The sequence below is a fragment of the Rattus norvegicus genome, chromosome 5 (genome assembly GCF_021556685.1).
Source record: "Rattus norvegicus strain SHRSP/BbbUtx chromosome 5, alternate assembly SHRSP_T2T, whole genome shotgun sequence".
Lineage (NCBI taxonomy): Eukaryota > Metazoa > Chordata > Mammalia > Rodentia > Muridae > Rattus > Rattus norvegicus.
The window spans coordinates 82,576,689-82,598,686 of NC_141538.1; the positions used below are offsets into that span (position 1 = coordinate 82,576,689).

A 21,998-nucleotide genomic window follows, 5' to 3' on the forward strand; every position below is an offset into this window, starting at 1 on the left:
CAGGCTGCCCATGTAACCTGGGACAGTTCCCTATCTCAAGGGCTTCACGGAGTCTACCTTTGCCAAGTCTGTTTGCCATGCATGGCCTGTAGGTCCCAGGAAGGACTAGAAGAAAAGGGAAGGGAAGGGAAGGGAAGGGAAGGGAAGGGAAGGGAAGGGAAGGGAAGGGAAGGGAAGGGAAGGGAAGGGAAGGGAAGGGAAGGGAAGGGAAGTGAAGGGAAGGGAAGGAAAGGAAGGGAAAGGAAAGCAACTGTATGTGTCTTTAGAGTGGGGCAGTATCCTATTACCCTAGTACCCTCTTATCAGGAATCCTCTTTCCACAGATCCTGGGCTAGGTGGTCCTGAGACTTGGGAACCCAGCCTCAGCAACACAGCCAAGAGCTTTGTGAACTGCAGGGCAGGAGGAAAGTGACCATTCTATGGCACAATACAGCCACTGGGTCATATAAAGACTCCATATGGCTGGAGGGAGGAACAGAAGGCTGTGCTAGCCTGTGACGACATGGTACAAACAAGCCAGAGGGGGCAATAGGCTTGGGCTAGTATTTCGAGTTGATGGAGAGAAGCCAGGTCAATTTCTAGAGATCCCCATGAGATGGGATGGAATACTGAAGTGAACTTTAGGCATCAATAAGGTGAGGCAGGCTTGAGCCAGCAGGAAGTCTCAGCCTCAAGACTGCTCCTCAACAGGACAGGACCAGCCCATGCCGTGCCCTCGGGGCGAGGTACAGCACAGGTCTCACCCTGTTCGTGCTCCCCACAGGCAAGATGAGACTCATGCCAACTGCCTGGAGCATGTGCTACTGGAGGCCCATCCTGTCTGGTGTTGAGCCCCAAGTCTGTCCAGAGAACAAGAGTAGCTTCCCCTGATGTCAGCACCCTTCCCTCTGGCAGCTCCAAAGCTCCCTGTCAGAGAACCTAGGTGGTCCTGAGTCAGTTTTAGCTAAGTAATGGTTGCCTGGTAGCGAGTCACTCTAAAATCAGAGAAGTAGAGGCAGAGAGAGCTATGATGGCAGGAGCAAGGGCTGCAGACTCGCAGCCACAAAGCAACATGCCTGAAGTAAGAGTCAACTGTAAGAGGAAAGAAATGTTCACCTGCTGGCTAAGCTGCCCACTTGGCTACCTGGCCAGCCCTGCTGAGTTGAGCAGTAAGTACCCTTCATGTGTAAGTTCCTGTCATCCAGAGTTGTCTGTTACCCGACATTGTCTGTTACCAAAGCATTCCTGACTCCATCCATCCATCAGGGCTGAGTGAAGATTAGAATTCTAAGCTCCTCCGTCCCCCTCCCCCCCTGCAGTCTATCCTCTCGCAGCCTGAGCTGACAGGTGGCATCTAACATGCATGCAACCCTCTTCTGCTTTAAGCTCCCCCATGGCTCTCTTCTCCCTAAAGAAGAAACTTCAGGCTCTGCAGACTGCCCGTGACTCTAGGCCCCTTGGGAGCCATCTACCCGTAGGATGGCAACACCCACCAGCCCTATCCTATTACCTCTTAATGAGGCCTCTTCTGCCCGCCTCTAAAGGCACACTACTGTGTATTGAGCCCTTCTTGGGTTAACCCACCCCTTATGATATGCCACCCACAGTTTGTTCCAATGCCTCTGTAGAATGCCTGCACAATACAGGGTCGCCCTCCTGGCTATGGGGCGTGTGTGTGTGTGTGTGTGTGTGTGTGTGTGTGTGTGTGTGTGTGTGTGTGTTATTCACAGTGGTATCCCCAGTACCCAGGTTAGTTTGGGGCCCAACAGAGGTATTTGATTAATGTTCTAAAAGGAACAAGATGAAAGGCACTTTGTTGCTCCTTGGCCTTTCACAGCTGTGGCTGTTGTTAAAATTATTTGCCATGTCCCCTGTACTGTGCTGTGAGCTTATTAGCATGGTTATTCTGGATACAAGCTGGTGGGACGGTCCCCAGGTCATGTACAAGGGCACTTGGGTGTCCACTTAGGTTGAAATGGCTCGTTTGAAGTCAGTGATAGAAAGTCCCAGAAGCAAGCTTCAACCTGGTGCTGCTCAACCTGGAGCTGGTGCAGGCTGCTTCTGTGTCTGTGAAGAGCTGTGAGTTAGGCTGCAGGCTCTAACTGCTCATCTCAGATGGAGGCTGTGGTGTGTGACCACAGTGGAGTGTCACAGATGCTGACCAAGACACTTGACACTTGGTGTCAACCCAGTGCCTAGAGCTGTGCAGAAGTCAGCTCTGAGGGTCAGAGCTAGGGGATATGGAATGGTTAGAGACAAGTCTGATAGCAGAACTGAGGCAGCTCAGCCATTCACCAGAAGCCTGTCCTGGGGCAACGCACTCAACCCCTGCATGCCTCAGTGCACGCATTAGTACTCATGACACAGTCTGCGAGGACTGCATAGCTCTAGCCTTTGAGCCGAGCAATTCCACAACACCCTCCCCCTCCAAGTCCTGAAGCTGCAGCCATAGGATAAACAGCCATTCAGCAGGCTGGTGTCCGTCAGCAGAACGACCTCTCTCAAATAAAGACAGAAATATGACATATGTGGAGAGCTCCAGACTCTGGGGCTGCCACAGATGAGCCAAGGCTAAGCATCACTTTTACACACAGATCATGGGAACAGAGAGACTCCACCTCAGCCTGCTCCTCAAGTCAGTGGAGGGATACCTAGCCCAGAAAAGGGTCTGCAGACCTCCTGCTCATTCCTTTTACTCTAGAGAGCCCTTGCTGTCCCTCTCACCCAGATGCCTTCCTGCTCTGCCTTCCTCCTGTCCAGTGGAATTCCAGACCAGGACAACACATGGTTGCCGTTTTTGCTGCAAGCTGCTTCCAAGATGGAGTCATGCCCAGAGCAGGAACTCTCTCACCTGGGATGTATACATGGGGAGAACAGGGTGCACCAACCATGCAAAGACAGGGACTTTCCTATAGGAAGGTTTTCAGTTCACCCTGGCTACGACCATCCATGTCTCTCGCTGGCCCCAGGACTCTTCTGGCTATTCCTGAGCCAATTCCTTTCCTTCCTTTAAGAGTCAGGTCCTTTTTGCTGCCAAGACCTGGCCAAGGGTCTCTGCAAACTTGGAACTCATTCATTTTACTTCCCATATGGTCTGTGTCCTGCATAAAAGCACGCTCACACACTGGTTCTCCCAGCTTGCATCTCAGGACATGGCTGCACAACCAAACCACAGCTCTTAGGACCCATCTTGTTCTCTCAAACTTCACCTGCCACCATCACCTGTCCCTTCTGCCTGCTGCTCCCTCCTCCCAAGGCCAGCGGGACACGGTCTCGTCTAGGAATCCTATCTCAATCCCTCTAGCAGGGGGGGAGCACACCCTTCCCTATCCTTTTACGCACCTCTTGGAGTGTGTCAGAACAAGCCCTTCTCTGGACTGAGGTTCTCCAGAGGCACCCTAAGTGTGCCACCTCACAGTGTGGCAGCGGAACAGGGTGACGGCAAGACAGGAGGGCTTGGAAAGAGACAGACTGGCCTTGCTTAAACTCTGCTGTGTCCCAGCTGTGACCTCCAGCTCTGTCATCACTCTGCTAAGGTGTCACATAAAGGTCCGTGGTGGAGACAGATGAGGGAGAGGTTGACCTATGTTAGGGTGACTGATTGCTCACAAACAGAGAAGAGACACTGGGTCCTTGTGTGCTGTGGAGGGAATGAAACAGCACGGCTGCTGTGGAAAATGGTGCAGCAATTCCTTTAAAAGAAAAAGAAAGGAGGAGGAGGAAAAGGAGAAAGAAGAAGAAGAGAAGGAAGAAAGGAGAAGGAGGAGGAAGGGGAGAAGGAAGAAGAGGAGGAAGAAGAAGAAGGAGGAGGAAGAGGAAGGGGAGAAGGAAGAGGAGGAGGGAGAGGAGAAGGAAAAGGAAGAGGAGGGAGAGGAGGAGAGGAGGGAGAGGAGGAGAAGGAAGAGGAGGAGGGAGAGAAGGAGGAGAAGAGAGAGGGAGAGGAGAAGGAAAAGGAAGAGGAGGAGGGAGAGAAGGAGGAGAGGAGGGAGAGGAAGAGGAGAAGGAAGAGGAGGAGGGAGAGAAGGAGGAGAGGAGGGAGAGGAGAAGGAAAAGGAAGAGGAGGAGGGAGAGGAGGAAGAGGAGGAGGGAGAGGAGAAGGGAGAAGAGGAGGAAGAGGAGGAGGAGGAGGAGGAGAGGAGGAGGAGGAGGAAGGAGAGGAGGTGGCCAGGTATGTGGTACACACCTGCAGTCCCAGTACTGGGAGATGAAAGCCATAGCCAGCCTGGGCTACGAGAGATCCCATCCAACACAGAGGCTTCAGGGATGGCCTAGTGGATAAAGCATTTGCTGTGCAAGCATGAGTAATGGAGCACTGGTACCCAGCACCCATATAAAAAGTTGGTTGTGGTGATGATGTGACTCCAGAGCTGGAGAGTGGCAGGGACAGAAGGATCCAGGGGGCTTGCTGGCCAGTTAGCCTAACACTGAGCAGAAACAGTAAACTTCAGATTCAGTGAGAGACATCGTTAGGGTAACCATCCTGGTGTAAAGCTATGGTCTCCATAGGGGCATGCGTGGGTGGGGCTAGTTGGGAAGAGAGACTAGTAAAAGTGGGAGGGGCACAAAAGAGGGTAAGAGAGGTAAATATGCTCAAAACACATCATGTACATGTATATATGAAAATGTCATAGTATCTTGGTTAGGGTTTCTATTGCTGTGATGAAACACGACCAAAAAGCAAGTTGGAGAAGAAAGGGTTTATTTGGCTTGTACTTCTAAAGTACTGCTTATTATCAAAGGAAACCATGACAGGAACTCACACAGGGCAGGAACCTGGAAGCAGGTGCTGATGCAGAGGCCATAGAAGGGTGCTGCTTATGGGCTTGCTCCCCACAGCTTACCCCCCCCCCCCACGTGGTGGCTCACGACCATCTGTAACTCCAGTTCTAGGGCATCCAATGCCTCTTTCTGACCTCCACAGGCATCGGGTGCACATCATACATATACATACATGCAGGCAAAACTACTCAGTCTTTGCTCCCTCTCTAATCTGAATGCGGTTGGAGCAACCTCACAGGCATGCTGTGAGCCACCTGGAGGAGAGCTGCTGGCATCTTTAGCGATAGCCTTTGAGATGTAGCTCTTGTGTTACCCCTTGTAGGCAAAGTCATGTCATTTGCACTCAAATCATTCCTGTCAGCAACTGTTCCAGACACTGAGGATGAATCAGGGCTCAAACCAGAACCTCACTACCACGGAGCTTTCCCAAGGCTGTCACAGAGGAAGAACCTCGGGATTCTTGCCCCCTGTCCAAGGTGACACAACTCACAAGCAGCAGAACTAAGATTTGAATCATTCCTGCCACACCGGTGTGGTCCCATTTAGCCCCCATGGCCCACTCGGCTGTATAGCCCGTGAAGACTCCTCTGGACTGCCATGGGTTTAGATTCTGCCTCCTGTGGTATCTGCATTCCCCCTGGTCTTTCCGATGCACCTTCTGTATTCTTATGAAAGCTGCCCCATGATGCCCAGGGGGGACTTGATCTGATGCTCCCACCATCCTCCTGCCTACCCAATACTTCAAAGATACTGGGCTCAGTCCTGTCTTAGGACCTTTGTACATGTTGTCCTGACTTCTTGCTATTTCAGGTTCCAAAATGGTACTTGGTTGCTCCTGTATCATTTTTTCAGAGATCTACACTTCCTGTCATTCCCTAGCCCTTCTTGGAATTCATTTTTCTTCACCGGCTTTTACCCTGCCCATGGAATGAAAACCTAAGTCCTCCAAATTGCAGTGTGTAGAAAACTAACCTCATATGCTTATGGTATTTGGAAAGCAGGCCTTGGGCGGTAACTAGGGTTAGATAAGGCTACCTGGGTGAGTCTTCTATGACTCTATGGCATTGTCTTTATGAGATGAGGACGAAAGACCTGAGTTGGCTCTGTGTCACCATTCAGTGGTTCAGCCCCATGGCCCCCATCTGGTGCAGGCACCACACTCTGGAACTTCCTGCTTTCCAACCCCCAGCCAATCAAATCTCAAGTCCTTATAAACTACCCAGCCAGTGGCACTTTTACTGCCAAGCCAGAAAGGGGAACAAATTTTCCTTGTTTTGCTTCCTGGGATTTTACCTCTCTACCATCTGCCCTCACACTCAGGTTCTAGTGATACTTAACCTGCTGGTGGCCTCCAGGACTTTGGAAGGTACCCTGTACAATGCTCAAGCCACAGGAATTCAGGACCAGCCGAAATTACAACCATTTCAGCTCTGAACTCAGGTTCTGCCCAGGACAGTACTTTAGAAAACAACAAACAAGTTCTCTGCCCAGTGCTGCAAAGCTGGCCTTGACTGTAACCCAGGTGGCTGAAATACCCCCCAAGGTGGCCTAAAGTGAGCATCCTTGGTGGGGAGGCAGGAGGATGCCTGCTGGCTGCCATCTTGTACCAACCAGACTCCTAGACACTATTGCCTTCCCACAAGTCACCGAAATCTCATCTTCACATTGATGTTTGAGCAAAGAACACAAACCACATTAAGTAAATGTTATGGTCTTGTTGACAGAAAAAAGAGCTGAGAGAGTCTCTGAAGGAAGGAGCTTGGCCCCAAGCCCGAAGGTATGTGGTCTCCGAGCTGTAAGGATCAAGATCCTAAAACAGCAGAGACGTGTTGGCAGGACAGGAGTGACAGTTATTCTTTGTCCCATAGGCATCCATGTGCACAATGCAAACAGAACCATGCAGACACAACCCAGAAAGGTTACGGCCTCAGGGGACCCTCAATCATTCTCCTAATTCTTTCCATTAGGAAACACACTGACAAGAGGAGGAGGAGGGTGGTTCTATAGGGGACATTTAATGACGCCTGGCCTCCTTTAGGCTACAGAACCCCATGACACCCTTCCCCTACCAGCTACAGTACTAGTGGTCCTATCAGCCAAGGTTCAAGGCATCCTGTTAGCCAAAAAGTTACTCTTTCCCTGAAAGAGAAGTCTGGAGGGGAAGGACATAGGGTCACTGTGGTGGGGATTCTTCTGCAGATGCACCCCAAGTTTCTCAGCTCCACTTCTAGGACTGTACACACCCTTTTATCACACCCTCGAATTACAGAGTCAGTTAGTTGGTCTCTGCTGTTTACAGCCCAAGACCCCCACCATCCAAGGGTCTTCCAGGATCATGATCTGTGCACAGTCCACGCCTGGGTCTGGACCCCTACAGAATTTAATGTGTCCAAAGGTCACATGTAAAGGCACACATGTAAAGGCTTCCTCTCTTCCCTTCCTGGGTGCTAAAGCAGGGGCCTAGTATGGTTCAAGTTCCAGAAGGGACTACATGCTGGGAGTTGGTGGCTGTTGGAGATCTACAGCCTGGAATGAGTCCTAGAGTAGAGCTGTATACCAGATTGAAAGGTCCCCTCCATTCTGCTGTGGGAGAAAGAGTCACAAAGTCACAGTACTCCTACTAGTCTGCGACAGCAGCTTATCCTAGAAGGCAACACACACCTTATAGGTCACAGAGGAAGCCAGGAATACCAAACTTGAGAGACTCAAAAGAAGTAATAGAGCCTGGTCACGGCTAGCCTTCCGTCTAGCCTTGAGGGGAGCTCCTGGGTATACAAGGAGCTTGGAAAACCAAAGCATCCCCAGGCCCCCAAATCTTTACCCATTTAAGCCTGGCCAGATCTCACCTTTTTCTCATCTCCACTCTGCAGGAGGTGTAGGGCACTCCTTCGATCATCTTCATGCTGTCTCAGGGTGCTGCCATGGGGAAGGCTGGAGGGAGGGGATGTGCTTCGACCCTGGGGGTCCACCCAGGTGTAGATGTGGTTGGTGACATAGCCCCCGGGTATACGCCCAGCTGAGTATACAGACAGCACCAACTTCTTGGAGCCCTTGAGAGCCTGAAGAGAGGGAAAGACACAGTTAGAGAGAAGAAGGCAACTCCTATTGAGAATCCAACATGGAGGACCCTGCACTTATTCTCATTCCCCCCCCCAGCCCCCAGCTCTTAGTGTTTGCACGCCAAAATGGAGCACCTGTCCCATCCCATTTCAAGCGATCCAAATACAAAGCATACCATCTCTCAAGATACCTTACAGATGGAAGTGAGCAGAGCAGGCCTGAGGCTGCTATCCCTATGAGGTTTCAGTGCAGTGCCGGCCCTATCCTGGTGTTGAAGACCATGGCTTTAAAGTGTATCACATACAGTTCAGCCTTTACAATCCTTGTGCCCCGCATACAGCGTGCTTATGCTGAATGCCTGCTCTTCTTCTGCAGACTGGAATGTGGGGACCACAGAGTGCCTATGTGACTGGCCCCCAATAAACCAGAGAGTATCACGCATGGCACAGTTTAGCTCTGGGAGAATGGAGTGTGCCATCGGTGACTCGCTGAAGACTCCTAGAAGCTTGTGCCTCCTCTGAACTTCTCTAGTAACATTCATATCAAACTAAATGTGAGCCATGGGGCTCAAGGACAGTCAGCCCTCCACACCCACAGTTTCACATCCTCAGATTCAACCACAAAACAAAAGTGTTTGGTCTTTTGTTTTCTTTGGGAGGGTGAGTGGGGGTGGGGGGCTTTGATTTGGTGTGTGTGTGTGTGTGTGTGTGTGTGTGTGTGTGTGTGTGCGTACACGCTTGTGCGTGTCTATCTGTCTGTGCTTGCAGTCCATGCATGAGCACATCTGGAGGGGGGAGTGTTTCCTGGGGGATAGCTTAGTACTTAAAAGCATTTATCACGCAAGTGTGAGATTAAGGCCTAAGAGCCCTAAAGTCAGGCTGACAGGCAGCCTCCCTAATCCTAGCAGCTGGAACTACAGGAACAGGGTGCCCTGGGCAAGCTGGCTAACTAAACCAGCCAATGCACAAACTCTGGGAAGAGCTGAGAGACTGTCTCAACAATTAAATGGAAGGTCACTGAGGACGATGCCAAACACCAAATTTGGGCCTCTACATGAGTGCTTGCATATGTGTGCACACACATTTAAGGGATTTTTTAAAAGTCTGCATCTGCCCTGAGCACACACAGACTGCTTCCTGTCAGTATTCCCTAAATAGTACAGCACAGCAGCTACGTGCAGAGCACTTACACTGCATCGGGTTTAAGTCCTCTGTGGATAATTTAAAGTCTACAGAGGATATGCTACACCACTTTAATGCTTTATCACATTTATTTATTGTGTTTATGTGTATGCATGCATGTACCCTGGCCCATGTGTGGGGGTCAGGGAACAATTTGTGGGAGTTGTTTTTCTATGTCCACCATGTGAGCCCCGGGGAATCAGGTTGCCAGGTTGGGAGGCAAGCTCCTTCCCCCACTGAGCCATCTCATTGGCTATTTTACAAAAGGGTCGCGAGGATCAGCATGTTCTGGTGCCAAGTTGCATTTTGTGATCTGGTGCTAAGATTCTAAGAGACAGGAATATATGCTGAATATATACGAGACTTTCTAGTTAAACAATGAACCTGCATGACTAGATATGTGTCAAAGACAGAAACACTGAGAACAACAGCCTAGCATTTACAAAGGGCCTGTATGTGGCAAGTATTCCACCCCATATCTGGCATGTACAATCTCAAAAAATCCCGGTGGAGTTATAACATTGGTAAAGAACCTCTCCCCGCCCCCGAAAAAGCCTGGTAAAGTACCCTCCAAAAAACCCCCAAAGCCCTAGATTGAGCTCAGAGTTATAGGAAGTCAGCCATTTGGAGATTGCATAAGAGAACACTGCTGCCCCCACTACAGACACCAGGTGGTTGTAAAAGAGACATCAGACCCTGCAGTTTCAGTAACAGCTTGTTTAAGAAAAAAAGCTGACTTCCCCTGTCTGCCCCTAACGCACCCCCTACTTAACTACAGAACCCCCAGGGTGAAGCGTGTGACCAGGGTTCTCTCCAAACCTGCCCTTGCTGGTGGGTCCTAGACCCCGATCACAATACAAGCAGACGTTGAGACACCGTCGCTTAGATAAGACACAGCTGTTCCAGCTGCCATGGTGTCTGGATGCTCTTCCTTCGTTTCCTGCTACAAACTTCATTCTTACAGTGGCTGGCGGAGAGGGATTGGCCACATCAGTGAGGACGGGCAGGAACTCACTGACTGCACAGACAGTAAGGGGTTCCTTTTACATAGCTACTAATGTCAAATGTAGATACCACCTTTGTTGTACAACTTTCCAGCACAGGGATGGAGAAACACGAGGAATAGTAAGCCAAGTCTGCTCTAGGGTAGAAGCTGAGGTCAGTCGTATTTCCCACCATGCACCTGTAATGGAGATGAATGTATAGATTCTGGAAGACAGTCACTTTGTATTGGATAAACAGCAGACACACCTTATGTTGGGGGTCCCAGTGTGTAGTTTCCCCCAAATTTAGACACTGAAGCCCTGTTTTAGTGAGTGTGATGGGGCCTTTGGGGAGTGAGGCCAGGAGGACAGAGCTTTGACGGAGATTAGGAGCTCACCCAGCAGAGCTTGCTCACTTCCTCACTGTGTTTCTCTAGGACACTGGAAGAAAAGTGGTCCTTTGCAAGCCTGGCAGGTCACCTGACTACACTGGCATGCTGGCTCAGGCTCCAGCTTCAGGAAATGCAAGCAAATCAATTCCTCTGACGTAAGCCACCCACGGTGTGATATTCTACTATGGCAGCCCTAGCTGACACTGCACCCCACAGTTGAAGCTGCTCTGACTCAAGGTTTCTTCAAGCACCACATGTGTACACTGTCAGAAGACCACACTGACAGAGGCTTTGCAAGGCCTTGGACATGGCATATTCTAATGTTAAGTGGGGTCAACAGGCTACAAATCATGGCTTCTAGAACAATCTTCGTTGTGTCAGGAGAAAACTCGGGCAGGGAAAACAAACTACAGCATGCTGGTGGCCAGCTCCTCCCTGTGAGTGGGATTGCAGGTGGCTGGTGTTTTGCTTTTCCGTTTTTTCCATGTTTTCCAAATGTTGCATGATGAAAACATACTGCTTTCAGTATATAAAAATAAGGACACAGCACCTGAACTGGGGACACTACCTGTCTCTGCTGGTCTGTGAACTCCACAATCCTCCAGGAACAACCGGAATGAGCCTGGCTTAGGTTTCTTTCAGACGGCTTGGGGCCCTGGCTTTCCCGGGAGAGTCCAGCATGTGACCTCTCCCAGAGGAGGAAGGGCAGGTAGAGGGGCCTAGCTCCTGACTCTGCAGGCAAATGCCAGGCCCTGGTGGAGGGATAATGAGCCCAGAGCAGCTCCAAAGCTCTTGTTTTACAAAGGATTCTTCAGAGGACGAGCAGAGAAAGATCTACTGTGTTCCTGAGTATTCCCCGAGGCTCTCCTGATGGAATAGTGGGGGGAAAAATCAAACGTTTCTTAAGATGAAGGTGCTACAAGAAGGGCCCTGAGATCTACCTGCTGTGTTTCCACCTAGGCAAAACAGAGAGTGAGTGTCAGGGCTCAGAGTGGAAGCAAAGGCTTCCTGAGCCCTCTCTCTTGCCTGCTGCTCCTCATTCCAAAAGGACAAGCTCCCCTGTCCAGTGTGTCCCAACTAGCAAGAGTCCTCCACCCCATCCTACACACAGGATGAGATAAGCCTGGTCAATCACCCTGCGGGGACCTACCAAGAATCTACTGTGTACCAGGCCTGGCCAGGGACAAATTACCACCTGCTGTACAGCAGGCTCTTATGATACTTAAGCTTGGAAAGATGATGTATTGCCAAGTGCACAGTAGGTCCTCACAACAGCACTTGGGTCAGATAAGGGACAGGCTGTGCCTGTAGAGACCAAGTGTACAGTAGGTCCTCAAGATTGTTGTAGCCAATATTGTTGTAAAAGAAAAGGTCTGACAACCCACACAATAAGTCATGATGTTTGTGCTTGCTAAGGAACAAGGCATCAGGTAGCATGGTAGGCCTCAGTGACACCTACAGTCTGCTGACAGGCAAGGCATCACCCAGCACACAGCAGGACTTCATAGCACCTGTACCTGATGAGGTAAAGCATTGTCTCTGATATAAAATATATCCCAATGACACTTGTAGACTGATGGGAGACGAAGCTTGAGCTGCCGCACAGTAGGTCCAAAGAACTGATTGGCCTGACTGGGTGATACAGTAAATAGTACCCCACACGAAATCACAGCCACCATAATCATCATCGTGCAGTCAGGGGACGATAATGGGAAGCGCACATAAACTGCCCGGGGTTGCAGAAAGGGTCAAGTGCACTTATCTATCGAGAGGCACTGGGCTGGCAGCCTGCCCCCTCAAAGAGATGTGTGTGAATGGAGAGAGAGAGAGAGAGAGAGAGAGAGAGAGAGAGAGAGAGAGAGAGAGAGAGAGAGAGAGAGACAGACACCACACCCCATTAGGGTGGTGTGGGTCAAATGCAACTGTGGGTTATTCAGTCGGAGCTTTGTACACAGTAGGAGCTCAGCAGAGAGCAAAGCCTCTTTCCATCTCCCCAGGGGCCTCTTTGTAGAGAGGGTACCACAGAAAGGCATTGTCTGAGAAGTCAGATGAAGGCGAGGGAAGAAGCAGAATGCTGCAGCCAGCATCGGCATCATTTGTATTCTTTCTCAGGCAACTGGTCCACTCCTCTTGGTCAGTTCTATAAATAGGCGGGCAGCAACCTTGAGAAAGAGGGGAGGTTAATGCCTTTGATGAGAGCGCCATTGTTGGTGCTGCAGAGGTGTATCCTGGAGTGCCAGAGTCTCCATGATGCCTGCTCCTATGATGTACAGAAGGGCTGCCTAAAAACCTGAGACAAGAAGAGGGGACAGGGGGATGAGTGTACAAGACACTGCTGGGGACACGGAGCTAACCCTGAGCAAGCCCTAGTCCCTGTAAACTTCAGCTTCCTCGTTTCAAGGCTGTGGGGCTGCCAGTCACATCCCTCAGGCCACTCTGGAGCCCTCGATGCTTAGTTGAGAATAAATGTGGCTGGGTCATGAAGGGCAAGGACTTCAGCATCCTCTGTGGCTTGCTGTATTTCTCTGGAAAACCAGAAAAACAAAATTCCTGAGCCAGAACTTTCAGTGTCCAGGCATGCTTTAGAGACAGCCTTGGCCCACTGGAGCATGCCTGCCATTCTATCACCTCTTTAATCAACTAAAAGTGCATGCTCCGCGGGAAGGCTCTACAAAGCAGGTTGGTGACTAGTCTCCACCTTACTCATCTCAAAGGGTGCCTATAATCAGAGGAGTACATTCTGAAGAACAGCTGGGGACGGTCACTCTGGCCTTCCGCACTGACTCAATACTGCCACCTTGACTCCTGTGCTCCTGGCCATCTGGGGACAGGAAGGCCCCACTCACAGTCAAGAATGCCTGGGCAGTCACTGCCCCTCACTTAGCACAGTGTACCTGGACACCAGCCGTCTCAGGCATCAGGGAAAACCAAAGACCTCAGGCTGGTGAGACAGAGAGTCAGGCTTGTCTCTGCCATGTGTAACCGCACTAGGGGAAATAAGGTTTCTTCATGCCCTTGCTGGGCCTCCATTTTTCCACTTGGCAATAAACAAGTTGGATTTTGTGACTGGCAAGATACTACCCAGATGAAAACTCTAAATCTGTCTGACTCCGGGCCATATAGTGGTCATCCAGGAGAGGTTAGGGCCCTGGGGACATGTGGGAATAGACACCAGGCAGGGTTGTGGACAGGGCCTGTGTCTGACAGTTTTACTGCTGTGAACAGACACCATGACCAAGGCAACTCTTTTAAGGACAACATTTAATTGGTGCTGGCTGACAGGTTCAGAGGTTCAGTCCAGTATCATCAAGGCATGAGCATGGCAGCATCCAGGCAGGTATGGTACAGGAGGAGCTGAGCATTCTACATCTTCATCTGAAGGCTGCTAACAGGATACTGATTTCCAGGCAGCTAGGACTAGGGTATTAAAGCCCACTGCCACTGTGACAACACCTTCTAATAGTGCCACTCTCTGGGACAAGCAAATACAAACCATCACAGCCTGGGAAACTGTCTCCAGCTCCCACTTCTGGGAATGAACACTCAGAATTGCTAGCTGCTGTTCTAATGACGTCACTGACCCATATCCTTGAACTTAGTATCAACTTGGGACTCTGGCAGAGGAAAGAGGGCTTCTGAAAAACCAAAACCAAGGCATAAAGAGGAAGCACCATAGGCATGCCAAGAGGCAGACCCCAATTTGGGTTTAACAAAGACACCTAAAGGCCAGGGACCTCTCCAATGGAACTGTGCCCTTAACAGCCACTTTCAAGTGGTAAAAAGCATAGACACTTCCATAAAAGTACCAGGTATTGCCTGTGTGTCTTGCTGACCTCCATCATCAACATTCCTCTCCTAGGACAGTAAACCTGGGATCAGCCAGTCAGCCTCAATCAACTGCCTATCAGCACTCTGCATCAAGCGACTCACCATGCTACTCAGCCCATCTGTTACTGTGGTACAAGCTGGAGAACATCATATCCACTCCCTCTGTAGGTAGAGAAGGCCACTGCAGGTGAGGGCTATTGTCACAGCGCTGGTGCCACCACTGTCACCACCCACAACTGAAAAACTGGACCCAGGGGCTTTCCTGTGCTCTTCCAGTGCAAACCAAAGCAGCCCCGACCTGAACTGGCAGATGGTGTGGGGCAGATGCTCTCCATCACCAGACCCACCTCATGATAATTGAAATAGGAATTGTGCGTGCATGTCTCCACACACGGTGCTCTCAGGAGGCAAATCACCTCCCTCGGCTCTTTGGAGCAAACTCTGACGCCCCAAATCACAGGCCAGAATGACACAATTCCCAGTAAAGGACAAAGGAATAACCTGGAAAGGCCACAGTGCAGGACTGAAGAGGTGTGCTAACACAGTGGTGGGCTGTGCTCAAATACATGCCCAGATACAGACATGAAACAGGCCGCAAGGTCACAAGACTCTCAGGTGACAACTCATGCAGAAAAGAAGTTTTACCACATCCAAGGAATGACAAGGAATTTCAGGGTTCAGACCTCAAGGGCCAGGCTCATCTCTGTGGGAACAGACTCTAACCTTGAAAAAGAACTACTCTAAGTAAGACCTGGGTTAGTGGTCTAGAAAGGAGAGGCGGAGTGTGCTCAATCTTCCTGACCACACCTTGCCCTGGATCAGACACACTGGAAAGGGTTCCTAGCTCTGCTGATAACTTGCTGTGGAGCACCAAGCAAACCACCTAACTTCCCTGTGCCTGTCTCAGCACGGAAGAAGGAACGGTGGAAGGGGATTGGGAAGATAACGCACACTGTCTAAACAGTAGCTGGCATGAGGTAGGCCTTACTTCCCTACCTTGCTATTTCTGAGTCCCATCACCTCTGGAAGTGTTCCTAGGTTGTGAGTGACTCTCTCTTCCAAGGGCATCCAGCTTCTGTGCTTCAGTTGCAGCTACACTCTAGGTCCTAAGTCAAGTTCAACCCATCTTTAAGGAAAGTACCTTAAGGCACGTATCTTGTGTTTTCTCTACTACCTTGCCTTGCTCATCTCTCTTCCTCTTAAGAGCTGAGTGTGTCTGTAGTCCCAGCCCCAGGCAGGGTAAAGGGTAGGTCATCAGGGAGCAGACAGGCAGATGGAGGAAGAGCCTGCTGAGTCAAGGAGTTCCACGTACAGCGAGAGACACTGTCTCAGAAAAAGGTAGACATTGAGGGAGACCCCAACAGATGCTGACCTTTGACTGCTACATGTGTATGCCTACAACACACATATCCACTCTATCCATCTACCTGTCCATCTATCCATCTGTCCATCCATCCATCCATCCATCCACCCACCCACCTGTCCATCCATCCATTCTTCTATCCACCCACCTATTCATCTTTTTATACATCCATCCATCCATCCATCCATCAACCCACTCACCCATATATCCATCCTTCCACTCATCCATCCACCCAGCTATCTATCTATCTATCTATCTATCTATCTATCTATCTATCTATCTATCTATCTATCTATCTATCTATCCATCCATCCACATTATTCATCCATCCATTCATCCATCTATCCATCCATCCATCCTTCTGTTCGTCTGTCTATCTACCCAGCCATCCACTCATCCATCATGATATTTAGTTAGCAGTCTATATATCAAGAACTCCTGGGAACCTATTCAAATTAGGACATAGACAAAGAAATATATTAGACTTGAAGTCACAGACTAAGATCATCAGCCTATAGATCTCCATATCAATGAAAGCAGGAACCGGTAGGATGCGTGTGAAGCAAAGACACACCAGCAGAGAGCCACACCCACAGAAACTCTGCTACCTGCAGCCTGAGGCAAGTCACTGGACCCGGCTTCCCAGGCATGACTTGGAGCAACAGTGGTACTGTATCACAGACGGTTCAGTCAGCCAATGCATGTCTGGGGAGATGTCTCAGTAGGTAAAGAACTTGCTATACAAGACTGAGGACCTGAGCCTGGCTCTCTAGCACCCACATAAAGCCAAGAGTGTGTCCACAGTCTCAGCACTAGGCGGGGTGGAAGGCAGGTCGTCAGGGAGTTGAGACAGGCAGATGGAGGAACAGCTTGCTGAGTCAAAAAGCTCCAAGCACAGTGACTGTCTCAAAAAATAAAGTGGACACCCAACAGATGCTGACCTCTGCATGTGTACACATGGAGGAGTGTACCTGTCACACACATGTAAATCACACACACGTACCATACATACTATAAAAAATAAAGTAAAACAAGGTTATTTAGTGCCTGTAACAGATGGTAGGCGCTCGGAGGGGCAAGCATTATTCTAGTGAGGAACAGAGTTCCACTTTGTCTTCTGTCCCTTGTGACTCAGTCTGGCACCTTGCAAAACCATGTATGGATATCCACATAGCTGTCTTCAGTGCCTGGGAGATGGCTCAGTGTTGGAGAGATCGCCTAGCGTTCTGTGAAGGCCCTGACTTCAACCCCCAGCACCGGAAACGAACAGAGAGCTAAAAACCATCTTCTTGTTCATAAATGAACTCATAACGGGAACTTTATGTTCATTCACTCATTCACTTACTCGTCCATTCTTTATTGCTTTTGCTGTTTTGAGACAGGGTCTCATTTAACTCAAGACTGGCCTCAAAGTTCTAATTCTCTTGCCTCTACCTGTCAGGGGCTACAACTCTACGTCTGCACAGCCATGCCAAGCTCTGCTTTCTTTTAGAAGAAAATTATTTAGGGGGGCTATTTCATAACCAGTTCAGTGGCATTAAGCTCATGGGTTTCCACACTGCAGCAGAATACTCAGCCAGCATGAGTTCTTACTCCTCTACACTGGACATTTGGGCTTTAGCTTCTTGCCAGTGGAGATATTTGTGACTAGCATTCTTTTAGTTACAGCCTTGAGTACAGACGCATCTACTCAATACTTCTACATTGAGTGTCTTCATTTTTGTACAACCACAGCCTCCAGAAAGACATCCCCAGGAGCGGGCTCTCTGTCTGTTGTGATTCCTATGGCCACCTGCAGGGGGCAGCAATAGCAAAATCACAATGACAGCCCGTCCTCCCCTTACACAAACGAGAAAAAAAAATGTGTGTTACTCAAGGTCACAAAGAGAGTAAGAGGCGGAGCCTGGATAGGAATCTAGGGCTCTCCGAACACAGCCCTGCCCCCTCGCTAGGGTTTTAGGTACCACAAGGCCAAGAAGGCCAACTCTATAACTTGTCCCAAATAAGGGAAAGTTTTCAAAGGGAGACATGGGATTTATAGGCTGCAAGGCCACAGCCGTCTGTCCTCGCAGCCTGAAAAGGCCTCCCCATTCAACCTGCATCTGCTTTGAGAGTAAGTAGAACTGGCAGTGTGGACTCTGCCCCAGCAGCATATTTCAATGACAGGAGAAATGAAAACTTCAGTGTGCACAGTTTCCTTTTGTGTCAAAGAGCTCTAACTCCTTTTGGCCCCCAGACCAGCACTGCAGAGTGGCCAAATCCTTTTGGAATGAAAATGGCCCGCCTCCCTTCCCTGTGGCCTCTGAGCAACCAAGCAAGCTTCCTTTTTCGGTAGCACGAGGCAGCCCAGCCCCCTGGCAGCTGCACCCCTGCCGGCCACCTGAGCTTTCTCTCAGTATCAGGTGCTTCTTTTCCACTTCAGGCCTCTGCACGTGGGGCTCCTGGCCCTGAAACTTCACCTTGCTACATTCTTACTACAAGTGATCATTTCATCAATGGTTGTTCCCAACACACTGGAAGGCAGAAAATTCCTCTGGCTTGATCTCCTGGTGAATCCAGGGGTAGAAACATAGGAGGAGACAAGGGACTCCATATAAAGTGAACAGGTAGTAACATAGGCAATAAAGCCTTCCTCTTAGGATCAGCCACTAGCCAGGACGTTACATCCTGAGTGCCCGTGACTTCTCTAGGAAAACTAAAACAGTTTATTTCACATTTCACTTTTTTTGTTGTTGTTGTTAATTGTGCTAAACATCCCAGGCTGGAATCTAAATCACGGTCTTCCTGCCTTCACTACTGTTTGAATGCTAGCACTCAGCTACTGATCTCTTTTCGTTTTGATTCCAGAAACCTCAGAATTCAATTTAAAGGTGAAACACACACACACACACACACACACACACACACACACACACACACACACTTTCTAGGATCATTTCTGTTTTATTTGTGTGTGTGATGTATTTGTATTCGTGAGAGTGCTGGCGGTGACCCATGTGTCACCTTGTGGATGTGAGGATTAAAGGATAACTTTAGATGCTGGTCCTTACTTTCCACCTTGTTTAAGAAAGGCTCTCTTCTGAGACTCGGGGAATGATGGTTCAGTGCTTATGAGCACTTGCTGCTCTTGCAAAGACTCCCAGTTTGGTTCCCAGCGCCCACACAGTGGCTTACAATTGCTTACGATTCCAGCGCAAGGCGGTCCTGAGCCTTCTATTGGCTCTTTGGGCGTTGAGCTCCTGTGGTGCACATACAGACGATGCTCACTTCTGACCCTCCATGAGCACCAAGCAAGCACAATATGCATGTATACAGAAGTACTCAAAGCACCCCTACACAGGAAAATAAATCTTTTAAAAACAAACACATAAATGAAAGCTCCGCCTACCCCCATTCTCAGAATTACACACTAGGCTACTAGCTTCTGGGAAATTCTCCTGTCTCCACCCCGCATCTTGCCAAAGGAGTTCTACAACTACAACCCTTTCATCTGGTTCTGGTCAAGTCCTCACAGCTGTGTAGCAAACACTTTACCCACCAGCATTCTCCCCAACCCTCTAATCAGTACAGTCTAATATAATCTCTGAACTCTGCCTTTATTTTTTAAAAGGCAGGATCTGTCTGTTCAGTCCTGGCTACTCTATGTTGATCAGTACGGCCTGGGACTCCCAAAGCTCCACCTGCTTCTGCTTCCTGAGTGCTATGCTAGGGTGGAAGGTGTAAGCCACCGTGCCCGGCTCCCTCTGCCTTTTTAATGATGCACTTCTAAAGTTTCAGTCACATCGATTTTTACCTACGTGGGAATATTATTAAGACATACATAAGAAATAAGTGAACTAATCAGGGAGAGTGTGGAGACGGTGTTAAGTCTCACCACTGTGGCTGGTGCTCCCTGACACAGTCGATGGAGGATGAGCACATGACCCTGAAATCTCAGCACAGGGCTAGGACTAAAAACTGTGTGCAGTCAGAGGCAGAATACTTCTCACAACTCTGATGTCTCCCTCCTCTCCCGATTTTGATCTAAGAATACACACGAGGGGTTTTTTTGTTGTTGTTTTTAAGATAGATTTATTTATTTATTTATTTATTTATTTATTTATTTAATATATATGATTCCACTGTAGCTGTCTTCAGACACACCAGAAGGAGGGCATCAGATCCCATTACAGATGGTTGTGAGCCACCGTGTGGTTGCTAGGGATTGAACTCAGGACCTCTGGAAGAGCAGTCAGTGCTCTTAACCACTGAGCCATCTCTCCAGCCCTACTTGAGGCATATACATGCCCTTACACAGAGGTTGCACACTGTTGTTGTTTCTGTACTATCTTGGGATGATGGCATTCTTGTTTGGTGGACTGGTAAGAATGTACTGCCAGTCAGCTGCAGCATCACCAACAACTGCATGCCAGCTTGGGCACCACGTGATGTATGGTCTGCTCTGGACCTGTGTGCTTGAGCTGTTTCAAACGTGGAGAAAACACCTTCTTTTGGAATCTGTGGACGTTCTCTAGGACCCATTCCTGAACCACAGCTCAATGTAAACATCCTCAAGGAACACGTCATACACAAGAAAGGAAAACTTTAAGGAAACAGATGAGCCCATGCACGGGAAGTGGGCTCTTGGAAAGGGGAAGTATGGAAGCCAGGAGGGAGGCAAAAGGTGATGGACAATTTGCCTTTCAAGGGGCTCCTGGGGCCCCACCCCTCCCTGAGGAACTGTAGGTAACAGGTGCTGAGGGAGGGAGGAAGCATACATCTTCATAGAGGTCACCACTGGAGAGTTGTCCACAGTCTTGTAATGTAGTCCATCAACCAAGCTCCTGTTATCAACTCTATGGAACTCGCCGAGTCACACACACACAGACCGTGAAGGAAAGAGTGCTATTTGGGCAAAGGAGGTCAGGGAGAGTGAGAAGGGAATGAGGGGTAAATGTGAACAAAATATACTGCTAGAGTCATGAAGAGTGAAGCCCACTGCTATGTATAATGTATCCTGATAAAAACAGAAAAGAACTTTGCTTTTCAGGAGATCCTCGCTGGGTTTGTTCCCTTCCTCTTTCCCTTGAATCTTTCAGTTTCTCCAATGTCTTGGAGAGTGTCAATGGGTTGGCAGTCGAGTGTTGCCTGAGATCAATGTCCAGAGCACGTGTCTGTGCTTTGTGAAAGAAGAAACCTTGGCTTGCTCCTGTCCTGGGAACGTAGATCCCAGGACACAGACTAGACATCTAGAGGCCCCTGTTCTTCACTGTTACCACCCCTAATAACTTAGTGGGTTACAGTTTGCTGTTCAGAAGTAATTAAAAACCAACAGCAAGAAAAAAAAAATGTGTTGGGGAAGGTGACTCCCTGACCTTGGGAGGAATCTGTAAGAAATCTGCTGCAAGGGGGCCATGGGTGACAGTGACAACTCCCAAGGCGAAGGCAGACACTATTCCAAAAAGACATCGATTCCTTTCAATGTGAGTCTTTAACGGCTCACAAGGCAGCCTTTTAGTTCCTTATCATCAAAATAATTGCTTTTCAAATGTTCTTTTAATTTTTGTCTTCTTACACACACACACACACACACACTCTCTCTCTCTCTCTCTCTCTCTCTCTCTTTCTCTCTCTCTCTCTCTGAAGAAGTAACAATGCTCTAGCAATCATAAATACAATTGCTCAAGATGAGTCTCGACAGGTTTGCAATGGAGTGTTTTATGGCCTAGGATCAATGTCCAAAGCACACGTCTGTTTCTATCAATGTCAATGTCTTGGCCTAGGAGTAAACACATGGAGGGGTTGATTTCCCTGCCAGACTTGTCCAGGCCTCAGCCCTCCATCCCTCACTGCTTGCTGACCTTTCTCAGCTGAAAGCCTCCAATTTAATTCAACTTCAGCCTGAGGAATCTGAATGCAAAGTGGGGGACCAGCCATCTTTTAAAAGCCAACCCAGCAGGTGTCAGAAAGAAAAAGATTGATAAAGTTGATGACATCGAATACAAAACCTGTGATTAGACAGAATACCAGTGGGAAGTTGCATATCAAAAAGCATAAATATATCCACATCCACAAACCACAAACACAGAAAATAGGATAGGGTTTGGCCTATCAGCTTGGAAAAGGAAAAGAAATACAACATCCAGTGCGGGTACAGATGCTTAGAAATGAGAGCTCTCACATGGGTGGTAGGGACTATCAAAAACCAATTTCCTTCCTAAGAGCAGTTTGGCCACAGTTATCAAAGGTCTGAAAATTATGCCTCTCCCCTGAGCCTACACCCCCCACCCCCAGAGAGATAGCCCAAAGAATTATTGCCGATGTACTTAAAGATTAATGTGCCACAATGTGGAACGCAGCAATATGGATAACACTGAAAATGTGAGCTGCCCAACAAGAAGAAATTGGTTAGATAAATCACGCATCTTCCTTTCGACATATTATATGATCATTA

The 21,998-nt window shown here is 49.0% G+C and overlaps 1 protein-coding gene across 23 annotated transcripts in view; it reads right to left on the bottom strand.

The window, feature by feature from the left end:
• The window catches only part of Whrn (whirlin), an 84,071-nt gene that overhangs the window by 49,898 nt on the left and 12,175 nt on the right, over window positions 1-21,998 (bottom strand). For all 23 annotated transcript variants that reach the window (NM_001389267.1, NM_181088.2, XM_087548999.1 and 20 more), the window contains 1 exon segment: window positions 7,605-7,817. In NM_001389267.1, coding sequence (NP_001376196.1) covers window positions 7,605-7,817 — 213 coding nt within the window.